The 13,960-nt window shown below is 35.7% G+C and overlaps 1 protein-coding gene across 9 annotated transcripts in view; it reads right to left on the reverse strand.

Annotated features, from left to right (window-relative positions):
* The window catches only part of PLEKHA7 (pleckstrin homology domain containing A7), a 165,041-nt gene that overhangs the window by 7,042 nt on the left and 144,039 nt on the right, over nucleotides 1–13,960 (reverse strand). For 8 of the 9 annotated variants that reach the window (XM_076344078.1, XM_076344076.1, XM_076344074.1 and 5 more), the window contains 9 exons: nucleotides 12,799–12,900; nucleotides 9,122–9,230; nucleotides 7,783–8,021; nucleotides 7,181–7,369; nucleotides 6,806–6,923; nucleotides 5,872–5,951; nucleotides 5,231–5,431; nucleotides 1,990–2,142; nucleotides 595–728 (listed from right to left, as the gene is read on the reverse strand). In XM_076344078.1, coding sequence (XP_076200193.1) covers nucleotides 595–728; nucleotides 1,990–2,142; nucleotides 5,231–5,431; nucleotides 5,872–5,951; nucleotides 6,806–6,923; nucleotides 7,181–7,369; nucleotides 7,783–8,021; nucleotides 9,122–9,230; nucleotides 12,799–12,900 — 1,325 coding nt within the window. The remainder of the gene's footprint in view (nucleotides 1–594; nucleotides 729–1,989; nucleotides 2,143–5,230; nucleotides 5,432–5,871; nucleotides 5,952–6,805; nucleotides 6,924–7,180; nucleotides 7,370–7,782; nucleotides 8,022–9,121; nucleotides 9,231–12,798; nucleotides 12,901–13,960) is intronic. The other variant, XM_076344073.1, reaches the window with a different exon arrangement.

Below are 13,960 nucleotides of genomic sequence, written 5' to 3' on the forward strand. Positions count from 1 at the left end.
AGTCCTTTGTTGTAAATATGCTGTTTACATGAAAGCACTACCAAAAAATGCTATTTATTTGAAGCTGTTAGTAAAATTTCTTGTTAGTGCCCAGAGGAAAAGGTATAACCTGGTGGTCCTCAGGCACAGCCTCTTTAACTGTCTTCCAAAGAGACAGCACATACTTGAGGTAATCAAATTCTTGAAACTGAACGTTTCAGCTGATTCTACATTAGCTGTAAGTAGCCAAAAGTGTTCTTTCAGAACTCCAGCTCTCTGGAGACAACAGAAACTTGCTCTCACACTGATTTTTCTTCTGCTTTTGGTCAGATCTGTGCCCTTCCTTCCTTCTCACTCTTATCTACAAGTTGCTTGGTAAGGACTCACTACTGTTTTAGGATGCTCTGAACAAGAACATGGACATACACAAAGTTTGTCATTATCTCTTCTACCCTGTTTTAAAAAGGAGTTTTAAGTATACTACCTAAATTCTGTGTGCATTTTCTAAAAGCTACAAGTTACACTTAGATAATTCAATAGGAATTAGACTGTTGTATGAAGTTAGTTCCCAGTGTTTAACACCAGCCCCTATATAAGATATGAAAAAACCCTGACCTTGATTTAGTAAGAATATTCTTTATCTTTTCTGCTTTACGCTGCCTTGCTGCCAGTTCTTCTGTAGAAAGAGGCTCTTCCGGCTCCAGTTCAACATAGCGTTCTGGAATTGCAACCTTCTCGGGTTTTGACAACTGTGGAAAGAAAGCAAGCACCAAGTTTTTAATAACAAAAACTGAAAAAAAATTGAGATAAATCCTCCTCAATGGGAGAACACAGTGAAAAGAATAAAGCATAGGTTTTCGCAGTCAATACATGTACCTGATGCTAAACTCTCCCTCTGGATATAAGCTGATGCCCTTTTAACAGTGTCTTTTCCCTCTGATTCATTTTACTTCAACCTGGGTAACCTGAGAAAGAAGCTTTACATTCAGAGCTTCAGACCTGCTTCTGAAGTAGGACAGAAAGGCCTATAAGTAAAAATGTTTCCTATCCTAGGCTTAAGGTGCTAATTTGGATGTATGTGATTCACATCGCCCTGGAGGCCTTCTGGAAAAAAAATTAATAGCAGAGTGCAACAAGGAAAGGCAATACAAGGGAAGTATTTTTTCTGTTTCTGAGGTTTACAGAAGCACTGCATTTTCTGTAGAAAATACACAAAGATTAATTGAAAGACACATTCATTCATAGAGATCAACAGATAATGGCTCACAGATTCAACCTCTTACAAATATCTCTCTATATAAAGTGATACATTGCCAACAGCTTTCAGAAGAGTAGAGGTGCTTACTAGTCTAATTATCATTAATAATTTTACTGATTTTCCATCTACCATGGCATTTTACACAATGCCTACATAGTACCTACTGGAATCTTTCCACTTGCTATATTCTTTCCTTTCCACCAGATGGCTCAATCGCATTTCAAACAAATACTCAGTTACTAGAGCTGAAAAAAGATCTAGTGCTCAGAACACCAACCAAGTCATTTAAAAAGCCGACAGAAAGGTGTTTTCTGTTCTGACCAGGATAAAGCAGTGCTCCCTCTTATCTACCATGTTTTGCCAGTCAAAATGAAGAGTAAGGTAGCTCTGGGGAACTAACTTTTACTTCATTGCTGTTTCTTATTTGAAAATATGCTTGATGATGTCTTCTCATCTTTTTTCCCAATTTATATAATGTTGCTTAACTTAATCACTTCTTCCTCTATAAAGCCTGAGATGTATATTTTAAACAGTACAGCCAACCTTTCAATTTCTTCTCTCCACTAAAACACAATACGAGCAGAAAACTTACAGAGATTCTAAGTGCCAGACCATAAATTTTCAATACCCAAAAGACTCCTTTTAGTTCAAACTTCCAGCTAACTTTTGCAAGAGAAGAATTTGCTACCTAAAACTTAGAAAGGTTAGTATTTTGGGGCACAGAATAGGAAGCAAAAAATTATGAGTGTTACCTCTCTGCTGATATCTAAATCATAGTCTTGAGGCTCCAGGTCTGTCTCTGTCACTGCTACTGGCTGAACTTTTAACCATTCATTTTCATCCTTGTCTTCTCCACGAATTGCCCTCTCAAGTAACTGCAAATCAAATTCTTGCTCTCGTTTCCACTGGTAATAGATACAAAACAATTAACAGCATTCAACCACACTGCCAAATTCATCATTTAGCAATGTACATTACTACTGCTGCAAATGCTCTATTGCTGAAAGAATCCACAGAGCAAACCCCTTAACTGACAAGAAAAAGAAAATGCAACTGTATTTCTTGGAACATACGGTTGGGAGATTTGATCTCTAGCTGTGCTGCACAGATTTTGGAGAATTGTTTAAATTTACAGGTAACGTTCAGCAGTATTAAATTCTAACAAATGTATTAATCACAATTTCACATATGTTGATTAACATGGAACTAGCTAGACGCAAACATCTTTGGAAGCACAGGTGAGTGTATGGACTGACAGACTATTTCTAGGCATTCCAACCAGGCAGTGCTGTGTGATTTTGAATCACTACACAGAAAGGGTATTTATATATTGCAGGTTGAGAATTGCAACTTGAAAATCTTATGTATCTTTCTAGAATAATACCTAGTGATTAAAGCTGATAATATTTTACGTACTAGCATTAACTTGTCTTGAATTCAAAAATAATAATTTAGTAAATTCTAAGCCCTTATGTCTTTGCTAAAGTAAAGTATCTAGCTACCTGCAAAGATAAAAAAGAACCTTTCACATTCTGTCTTTACAAGGTAAATATTTAGCAATAATAAATTCAGAACGTATTTAAATTAAGCAGCATAATTTTAGAGTTCCCAAATCATTGCATAATAGCTCCTTCAAAGCTACACACAATACAGCTGCATATAAACTCACGCTTAAGAACACTACCAACACTTTTTTGTTCAAAAAATTAAGTTCAGTTGCAGCATCATTCCGTCCAGATCTCAGCAACTTTACCATACCGAATTGAAACACGATATTAAGAGCAGTGGGAAAGAGAAGAGACAAAAAGAACAACAACAAAAAAATTATGTCCTCAAGCATTTGAGGGTATCAATAGGAGAATGTGCCATTATATGTTTCTTAAAAGCACCTCTAGTATTTCTGTTACAAATCTTTGGCTTGTTTTGGTTGAAGTTTGAACTTCACATGAAGTCCTTAGACTTCATTATGCTACTTGCATTAATAAATCTAATTGAAACCTATTCATGCACAAGCTCTCAATATTCACTCAGAAGACACATATCTTCCACGTATATGAAAAAAGTTAAATAGCTAAAAGGCAATTATATCTCAAAAATTAAATGTTTCTTTACAGAATTCAAAAGAGAAAAAAAATGTTTTCTCATAAGAGTACTCCAAACTCATTCTTCTACTCATATTCAAACCAGGCCTGATTGACATAGTATGTTTTAAATACACAGCATCATTTTCAAGTTGTTATATATAGGTAAGAAAAACATCAAACCATTATTACGAAGCAGTATTTTTATTGGCTTTGATGTTGCGACTTTTACATTAAAAAGGCATTGTATATAACAAATGAATTCATGTACTGTGATCAATACCTAAAATGTCATACTACACTTAAGAGCTGACCGATTAAAAATTAGAGTTACACATACAACGTATGTTTAAAGCAAATGTTACATACTGAGCAGCACTTCAATTATACATTTAACTGTTTGCCATTTTGGCTGCTAAATAATTGTAATGCTGTAAGTATTTGTGCTATCAAACATGCTTTTTGCGTATCGAAGCCCTATAGGTACAAGAGATGACCTCTACAAAACATTGCTAGGGCTGAAAGATTCTTTTAAATTCTTTACAGCAAGAAAAAGACCAAGATGGCACCCAAATTTATAAAGTGTTTGCCACAAGTGTTAATAAGGAGTGTTACGAAGATGTTTAAATTCAACTTGTGTATGTTATGTGAGTCAGGAAACCTAAGAAGCTCAGATTTAGTTCTTCCAATTACAATATGAAAATAACAGTGATACTGTAGTTCTACAGTTCCCACATATTATGCACTATCTTTAATAAATTTGTGATTGCAAAACAGAAGACAAAATAGATGAATGTCTCCAAGTAGTGCACTCGTATTTACTGGGAAAGTAAATACAAATAACTGGCTGTAAATTAGTGCTACTGAACAGTGGGAATGAAAGGCTGAATATTATAAGGGTTTTTAAATGCTAGCATTGACACACATGTACTAAATGCAATTAAGCCTGGTAAAAATTGAGTAGTCCAGTTAGAAATTTTAAAATAACTACAAAATACTGCAAATTAAAAACAAGCAAACAAAAAAGAGGCGTTAGGTATGATGAGTGACGAATCTAAAAGCAAGAGATCTTGTGCAATGAATTAGGTAAAACAAGGTGATTATTCTAAAGCTCTGGTGGGCCAAATAAAAAATAAATTAAAAGACCACAGCATAAGTGCAATTACAGTACAATCTTGGTTTAGCACCAAGTGAGCGACTGGGTAACTTCACCAATTAGAATCGCTTTGGTTAGTATCCAAAATGTATCATTACAAACTTATCGTCTGTACAGCATTTAATCTCAGAACGCAACAAAAACCCTTTTCTTCAGCAGCTTAAATTTGAGCCTTATTAGAATATTCTACATTTTGAGCTTTAAAGAAGAATTTATATCAATTAAAACACATTAGCTCTTACATAAATTTCTAGTCAGCGTGATTAGATTTTAAAACTGATTATCCATTTAGCATCTCTTTAAAAAAACCACACACCACCTTGGTCTGATTATTATGACAACTATCTTGCAGCCTAATTTATGAATTAAAAAGAAAAACACCCATGGTGAATTAAGAACATTCTAAAAGGCCCATTCCATTATGAAGCAGTTTTAAAACTGTACAAGCTTCTTACACTTTCTAAATACAATTCCAATAGAAAACAATCATGTCTCCGAAATCACTCCAATATACTCACATCTCCACTCAGCACACTAACCTCTGACCAACTTACCTGCTGAACCTGCTACGTATACTGTAACTACTAGTAAAAAAAGATCATCTGTTACTCACACTCTCTGAACTCATTTTATATGGTATAACACTAATTTAATTAGACTAGAAGCATCACACACACTCAAGTGAAAGTGCTTGCTAGGAAAAAAAAAATCCAAAGATATTTTTAGTTTAGTCCTTTTAAGGCATATCTAACATACTGAGCCTATGTCTGCAGAAATGGGCCTGATGAAAGACCGAGATGAAACAGACTGCCTTTCTCCTTGGCTAAGAGTTCTCTTGCGTTCACGAACTAATGCCTTCTGATGTCGCTTCATTCTTTCTAGTTGTTCCTCTGCACTCATCTTGCCTCTTTGGTGGTCTCCAGAGTATAAACGTTCCAAGGCACTCTTTGGTCTCTCCTGTAGAAGTCACAAGGCACACATGTTGTAATTAATACATTAATTAATTTTGTGTAACTACACAAAACACATGTTGTAATTAATACTTTATAAGAAGTATACAAAAAATTAACTCTTTATCCTACCTTATTACTAAATGAAAAAGATTTTTTCTATTATTTTTGCATTTATTTGCATATTTCAACTCTATACTTTCTATTAGTACCGCTGATTTTTGGTTCTAAACCTTCTTTTACAAATCTATTTCAAATGCAGTAAGTTGTCTGTCTGCTTCCTGATTCATTTAAGAAAGAGAAAAACTGGAGATTTTACTAGATTCACAGGTGTTGGGTCCTCTCCCATACTACTAAAATCCCACTTCCTGCTATGCAAAATATATTCTGGGCTTAACTATTTTGAACAGTTCAGACATTTGTCTTCAGATTTGATTTAAAACTTACCTTGGACCTATCCCTTCGAAGTGTTGCATATGATGAAATGGTAGATGATTGGTGCAATCTGGAAGTTGATCCAGATAAACCTTGATACGGAAAAAGAGAATGCTTTAAAACCAAATGACAGACAAAAGGAAGACAAGTGTCAAATATTTTTTTAAATTATCATACTTTTTCTATGACATTCCGGTTACTATTTTAGCTCACGTTTCACATTTTGCAGTTCAGAAGATCATGGGAGGCATAAAATTTCATTTCAGCCAAAAGTAATGTGTTTCAGGTCACTACTGATCAACATTCAGAAATATCTACAATAATTTTGAAGCTTATATTAAATGAGGTATGGGGTGAACTCAGCTGTACAACAGGAGATAAGCTGTACAAATAATCACATTATGAAGAAAATCAAACCTTAACATTCACAGTTAGAAAGGAAAGAAATAAGAAAAGAATGGCTAAGAAATTAACTGCTCTTCCCCAAATACCCTCTCTATCCTCATTTGTGAAACAGTTACAGGACTGTAGCACAGTGGGGATGGAGTGTCAAGTCACATGTAGTGTCTGGGGTATTATGTTCTTATTCTTTATCACTTTCATTTCAATGGCAATAAAAGTGTTTAAAAAAAATAGTTGAGTTTGTAAAAGATCACACAGAAATTATGAGGAAAAATAACTCTGAATATAGGAGACATTCTAACAGCTAATTTCATGTTTTGCTATGCTTTTTTTTGAGCATTATATATTAAGTTGCTTTGCAAAAGGCTGGTTGTCTGTAACGGCACCATTAAAATGCAGAAAATGTCTAGACTTTCACAGCATTATATAGTTAATCTAAAAATAATGACCTGATGATAAAGACCATCTCCAGAAAATCCTAGGAGAGAAAAGCTCCTATACAGACAGTACTGTTAAAAATCAACTACATAAATTCCTGGCTTACCACGGGTAGGTAATGTCTGGTATCCACTGTCAGAGCTTATTAAACCACTGGAAGGTTGGCTGAGGTCACCACCTATCGTTGCTAGTTCTGGTTCACTCATGTATGAACGCAGTTCCACCTATATGGAAAAAATATTCATCAGTTCAAATGAAATCACAGACAGCAAGTTTTAATAAACTTAAAACAAATCCTAAAGCTTTGTTTCTGGATTACTAGATCTCTCTCTGCTGTTACTATACGGCATAGATCTCTCCCTGCCATTACTATCTCTCTGCCATTATCTCTGTCTCCTTATTACAAGACCTACAGACAATACCTTTTATTATAGGTTCACGTATCTTTAAAGTGCAGGTGTATAGGTGTATGAGCGCTCACCCTATAATCTCCATTAACATACTGTCCGAGTTCTCTGTCTCTCTTTCTTTCATCTGACTGACGTTTCAGGCCCCGCACCGATGTGTGTCTGATGACAGTGGCCTCTCTCGGGAGAGGTGGAACAGCTGGTGGCTGATCATCGGGACTGTACAACTGAGGGAGAGGAGGTCTGGGCGGTGCTTCATCTTCCTGGTGACAGGAAAGCACAGGTATTTGGCAAACAGTGTGAAAACAGTTTGGCATAAACTGACTGAAAGTTCATTACATTATATGAGTTATTTGTGACTGCTTTAGCATGCTCTCTGTCCGCACCAGGAGCTTGAGGCTTTAGAAACCAAAGACCCAAGAAAGCAAAGAACTAATCAACCACAAAGCATTACCAAGGAAGGCTCTGCATTGGTATGTTCTAAAACAGTACACAGCTACTGTACATAAAGCTCCAGGTTACACAGCTATATTCTCCTGTAAGTGCTATTGCTCAGTTTCAATACAAACACCTTAAGTGTCTTCCTGTGCACACTGTGTAACCATGAAACTTTCACTGTTTCTGCCAGAAGTAAATGGAGACATTGGTGAATGAGTATCACAAGAGCAGTACTTACAACCTTTGGCTTTAGCTTAATTGGTGACTGAAGAGGTGGCTCGATTTTTTTCAGCTGCTGTGCTTGATGCTGTGTTCTGGCCTGGAAATAAGGCTGTGGATACAGCCTAACCTCCAGAGAGGATTTAACTGGACTGGGTGGAGGGCTTTGCGGGACTGAAAGTTTGCTCTCCGCAGTTGCAAGGGAAGCTGGTAAGGAAGGCACTGAAGACTGAGAAAATGAAGGCACTATTTTTCTCTCTAGGGGAGAAATATGCAAATGTTTAGGTGTTGTTTCTTATCAGTAATGTTCGTAAGAAGAGCAATTAACATCCTTAGACTTCATAAAACAGCCCTAATACTCTGGCACATCACTTTCAACACAAACGGGGAGTTTTCTGGACATAAAAATGTTTGACTGTTACATTATAGCAGGGGTGGAAAACATTTTCTTGATGAGGATCAAGCAAGCCTTTCAGGCCAAAAATAAAAACACACACTTTAATATCATCCAGTAAAATTCCTTGGAAAGGGCGGTGGGAGGGAAGGAAGGAAAAGCCCAAGAGTCATACGAAATCAGTTCTTAGGCTGTATCTGGCCTCGTGCCACAGACTCCTTAAGATGCCTATAGATCTAGACAAGGCTAAGCACTCAAAGCAATACCTTAAATAAAATAAGATCTCCCCATCTCAGAACTGTTTTATCTCTGTATGTAAAAGGTAAGCAAAGTTACTTCATATTTAAAATGAATTTACAGTAGGTGTTAACAGCCTCTTGCTATCCCAATGGGCTAGGTCTTTTCTTTGAAACATAATAAAGCAACTGAAATGCAGACCACACACGCTTTCCCTTCCTCTTTTACATAGCTGATGTTGTTGCTCTGCCCACCAAACACCTGCCTGAAGAGGGAGGGGGAAGGCAACTGCAGCAAGGGCAGTTGGGCAGCATCCAAGGAGGGGGGGAAGAAGAAGAAGAAGAAGAAGAAAAAAGCAGAGAAGAACACAGAGAGGAGCTCCTGGACAGAACGCACAATAGCTACTACGCTGGTATGAGCCTGGTATGTGACAGAAACTCTTTTTGCAACTTGAAGAACTTAGCCCATTATTATTGTTCCCTTTTTTATGGCTTGTTATATTTTAGTGCCATCAGTACATGAAAAAACAAACAACAAAAAAACCTTTTTGCTGCCTCAACCAAAGAAACGCCAAGTTAATGTGCTCAATCAACAGAGTTTTCTGTTGCAACCAAAAGCAGAATTAACTGAATTTTCTGCAGTAGAACAAACTTCTAGACTACTTGCACAGATCCAAAGATTCAGCTGCATTTGTATATTTTTTATGTTTTAATTATGCTCTCCTTACCTGGATTCTTGATAGAGTCTACTATGGTTTTGTAGTTTGTTTTATTTGCACTCAAGCCAGCTGTAACATCTTCAATTCTCCACAAGTCTTTCTGTATTTGTGTTTTCTCCTGAGGTTTGTAGTAAAAGAAAAAAAGAAAAATCAGTTACATCTCATATTTAATTTATTATGGGCTTATCCTTCTTTTGATACCAAAACCAAACTAATGTTTCAGAACTTACATGAAAACTCAGGAGTCTAGAAATGAGTTAAATAATTATTTTAAAATTTAAAAAAACCCGCCACCACCACAAACTAACATATCTTGCCCGTAAAATTTATTAGGGCATTTTCTGAGTCTTGGAAGACTTCCTATAGAAGACTGGGGGAAAGAGACACCTCTACATTTTTCTCTACAATATTATTCAGGCTACAAAAACCTAGTTTAATGTTCTACGTAAAATGAGCTTACAGAACCTTTTCATTTGAACTTTGTTCTTAAATCCTATACTAACACACTTAAGACTGCTAAGGCAGCCTTACGAAACTCATCTTAATACATTTACAGGAAATGTCTAATATTAAAAAAAGCAAAAAATTAGTATAGTGTCCCTGAACACTGCTGTGAACTTCCAAATGGCTTTTAATAGATGAAATATAAAACGAAAACTAACTCAGAAGGGCTGACAAATTTAATTTCTGCTTATATTTCGGTTGTTAGGCCTACTGGACATGATGTATTATAGGTTGAAACAATATATTGCTGCTGCTCCAGGATTTCATCTTATCTTGCATCCTATTTGCTTTACTGAGGCTTTCCAGGAGGAAAGAAAGGGAAGCTTTGTCTACAGTCTAGACTCCGCCTTTGACTGTGTCTTGCAGCCAGAGACCTTGGCTACTGAAGCCACCACTTCAGTCAGATGTTCACTGCAATCATCATAAATAGCTATTCTCATCTACTTAATCAAAGCCTGGTAATTCTGCCTTCAAAAACTGGCATTAAGAATAAACTTAATATAGTTTTCCTCTTGGTTTTACTAAAGAAAGCAGAAGGCAGTGAAATACTGTAGTTAAGAATTGCTGAGAAACTGCTCAAGAACTCTAGAAATCCATCACTTGCCATGAGCTGCAAAACAACCGCTAATTAATCCTATAAGCCTGAAAGTGAAAACCTTTAGTAAAAGCTCTTACACCTCATAGAGCTAAGGAAGGCATATAAATTGCTTTCCGCTTTCTGTCTTAGATCAGAAAATATGTTTAGCCAGGTTATAGATCAGCAAACAGGGTGCCAAGAACACAAACATTTAAATGCAGAACGTTATTTGCCTGTAGTAAACTCGCTCGATAGATGGGATATATCTTGAAAGGTTGTCAGGATACGAACTATACATTTGCACGTTTCATTTCATTTTTCTGAGATTAATCACACTACACAGAACCAAATTATGGATTTACAATGATCAAGCCTCAGAACTGGTTAAAAACCCCCCACATGTACAGAGAAATCCTGTTTCTGAAACCACCCAGAAAATGTTCAATCAGTAATGTACAAAAGCCAGATGATCTTTTAATATTATATCTTCCCATTACGTAAATATTGATGTGAAGAGAATATTTTAGATCAAAAATGGACTAGATCTAAGAGATAAACAGATGAATTTATTTTTAAATTATGAAAGCCAAGGTTGCTGTTCACAAAAGGGTATAAATATACTTTATGGGCAAGCATGAAAAGGTAACTGGGAGAGATAAATCAATTTCTTTAACTTCCTTTCCACAGAAACATAATTTAGAATGATTTATAAAAGAGGAGAAACACTTACCAACTAAAAAGTTATCACTGACAAAATACCACATCTCAGCTAAGTTCAGCATGCCCAGATCTCTCCAACCCTTAACCAAAAGACAATGAAGCTACACTCTCAAAACCACGATTTACTCTGACCGAGCTGCTTGAAACGTTTAGTTTTTAACCTCTTAATTAATGCTACATAGAATCAACATTAGCTGTCTCCTACAGCAACTTAAGCCAGCAAATTTATTGAGTTTTTAATAATATTCCATGAAGCCTGCATTTTTTTAAAAATACAGTGTGCATTAATTTAATGCTATTGGAAAATACTAAACAATCTTGAGCCTACATACCCTTGGGCAGAGATCAAAAAACCCCTCTAACTATTACAACCCTCACTTCAAGTGAGACTTCTCTGAAGTAATATAGTTTTAAGAACATTCAGTACTTTCTGAAAAAATAAGCTCCCCTTAGTATGTCCAAAATAGGTATTCAGAAACATTTTTTAAAACCTTAGCCAAAGACAAATATATCTAGGCATACATATATAAACATATATATGTAAGTATACACACACAACACATAACATGCATAAGTTTGTGTGCGCGCGCATGTATTTTTTTTTATAATTACGCATGCATGTGATACGAGATGATAATGAAACTGAGTCAACTTTTTTTTCTGTGCAAACCGCATTCCCTTCTATACGTATTGCTAAATCACATGCCACATATCCAGTATTTTAAGGATGCTCAATGCACAACTGGAAATTGTTTGTCAAAGTACTTTAACAAAATATATTTTGTTTAAACCTGTAATTTCCCTTTGTTAAACAAATAACTTCATACAGAGACGATGTTATTCTAAAATACCCCTGGGATTTTTTGGAGGGATGTATTCTACAGCTGAGCTCAATTACATAATATTCTGGCTCTAGAAACTGAATCACTCCCCCACTCCCCAAAATTGAAAGTAAATGAAAATGGACTTTGAAGATTGATGCAATATAAAAAAGTTTTACAACTCTTGCTTTGATACAAAACATTCATCCATTAATAATGAAAATAAATAACTTCAATTCATACCTGATCAGATATTTGTTGCAAATAAATAAATTTAAAAATTCAACTAGTGAGCTCTTTTGGTCCAGGATATTTGGAAAAGTAGGCTAAGATTTGAGCAAAACGTATACATTAGCTTTGTTCCTTGTGTTTTATCTTTTAAATAAAACTGTTCTGCTTAAACACAGGAAAAATAATCCCGACTGTATTCCTTGCTCTAAGAATAAAATCACCAGTTGCAAGTAGGTATGTAGAAATAATCTGGTATGCCACATCCAGTTCAGCAAACAGAATAACTTATCTTCAAACAAAGCTTCTTTGTAAGATTCAAAACTGAATAATTGATTTAAAACTGAGATGCCTTTCAATTACCGATGGCTGTTAAACACCTATTCCACTTCACAAAACAATCTGCAGAGATAAGTCTTCCATAAATGGATGAACATGACAAAGAACAAGCAATGACAATAACAAGCTAGCGACTGATGTTCTTAAAAATGGATAAAGAAGCCAACAATGTCAGATCAAATAAATGGAAGACTAAGAAGTCCTGCATAGTCTTATAAATTAAATACGTTATCAGTGTCAAGATGTCAGCATGTAATAAAAACATAATAAAATAATGACAAATTTGCATAGACAACTTATGAGAAACTATTACACATGCTGCAAGATAGCGAGTTACCACGCAGCTATGCTGTTAGAATGTCTGAACTTTGCAAACTAAGCTACATGACAGCTGAACACAGTGCAAAAATTGCGGAGAACTTCTTTTATGAGATGATAGCTTTCAAGTTCAGACAAAATCATCTCATAAGTAAACCAGTGTCTGGAAATGGACTTACCTGAGATACCAATGAACTATTCATCTGTTCCTGTAAGGCTTTTTTCAGCTGGCTCACATCCTTTTCTAATTTCAGATATTCATTCCAGGCATTTTCCATTTCCTATTAACAGAAGGAATACTCTAATACAATGTTACGATAAACTTCGAAATCACTCTATCCATTCTCTAATTGAGCACCAAAGTGTTTTTAAGATGGCAGTGTTCTATTACAAAAAGAAGCAAAAAATCCATTTTGTAGTCTACATTTTTGCTTAGAGTTGATGATAAACTTCAAAATGCTTTATAGCTTGCAAGATCAAGTCAAGAATCCCTCGTTAAAAAATTCTGGCCAGCTTCCTCACACAAAACTATTTCTTAAGCATAGAACTGGCATTTAATAGTATTTGAACTATGACTAATATGCTATGAAGGAATCAAGTCTATTCCAGTTTCACTTCCTTTTACCTTACTCCTCTATTTAAAACAAGTTTATAATTAAAATCCAAACAGTCACCTAAAGCAGAACTCACGTTTTGAATTGTTGAGTCACAAAGCAGGTTATTCTTTGAAAGTTCTACAGACTGTGTTGTAAGGTCATTAGAACTGAATAAACAAGCAGACATGTGGAAAATAAGGCTATCCAATCACCCTTACTTTACTTAGACTATTTCCAGCATCCATGGCACCGCAGTCTGCCTTCTGACCCAGAACTGAGAAAAATCAAGTGTTTGGAGCATTTTTATGTAGGGAATGATGAAGTAGGCTTTTTCTCTGAAGTCTAGAAAAGAGATCACTTGGAAGTTGAGGGGAAGACTCATTATGGAGGTCTATGAAACCATGAGTGGCCTGGAGAGAGTGGTAATGACTGACCATTCCCAATCCTTTCTTATACAAGAACAAGAGTATACCACATGAAACACGTACAAGTCAGGCTCAAAACAAATAAAAGAGAGTGGCTGTCCACGCAGTGGGGAAAATGATCTGTGCAATGCCTTGCCAAATGATGTTTTGGATGCAAAAGGTTCACAAAATTTAATAGGAGACTGTACAGGTTCTTGGAAATGAAATCTACTGAGGATTACTAAATAGACCAAAAAAAAAAAAGTTACCAGCCTCAGGAATTCCCTGAGCAGAAAATAGTTAGAAGCTGAATTGGTTATGACAGGAAATACTACCCACCT

The sequence above is a fragment of the Aptenodytes patagonicus genome, chromosome 7 (assembly GCF_965638725.1).
Source record: "Aptenodytes patagonicus chromosome 7, bAptPat1.pri.cur, whole genome shotgun sequence".
Classification (NCBI taxonomy): domain Eukaryota; kingdom Metazoa; phylum Chordata; class Aves; order Sphenisciformes; family Spheniscidae; genus Aptenodytes; species Aptenodytes patagonicus.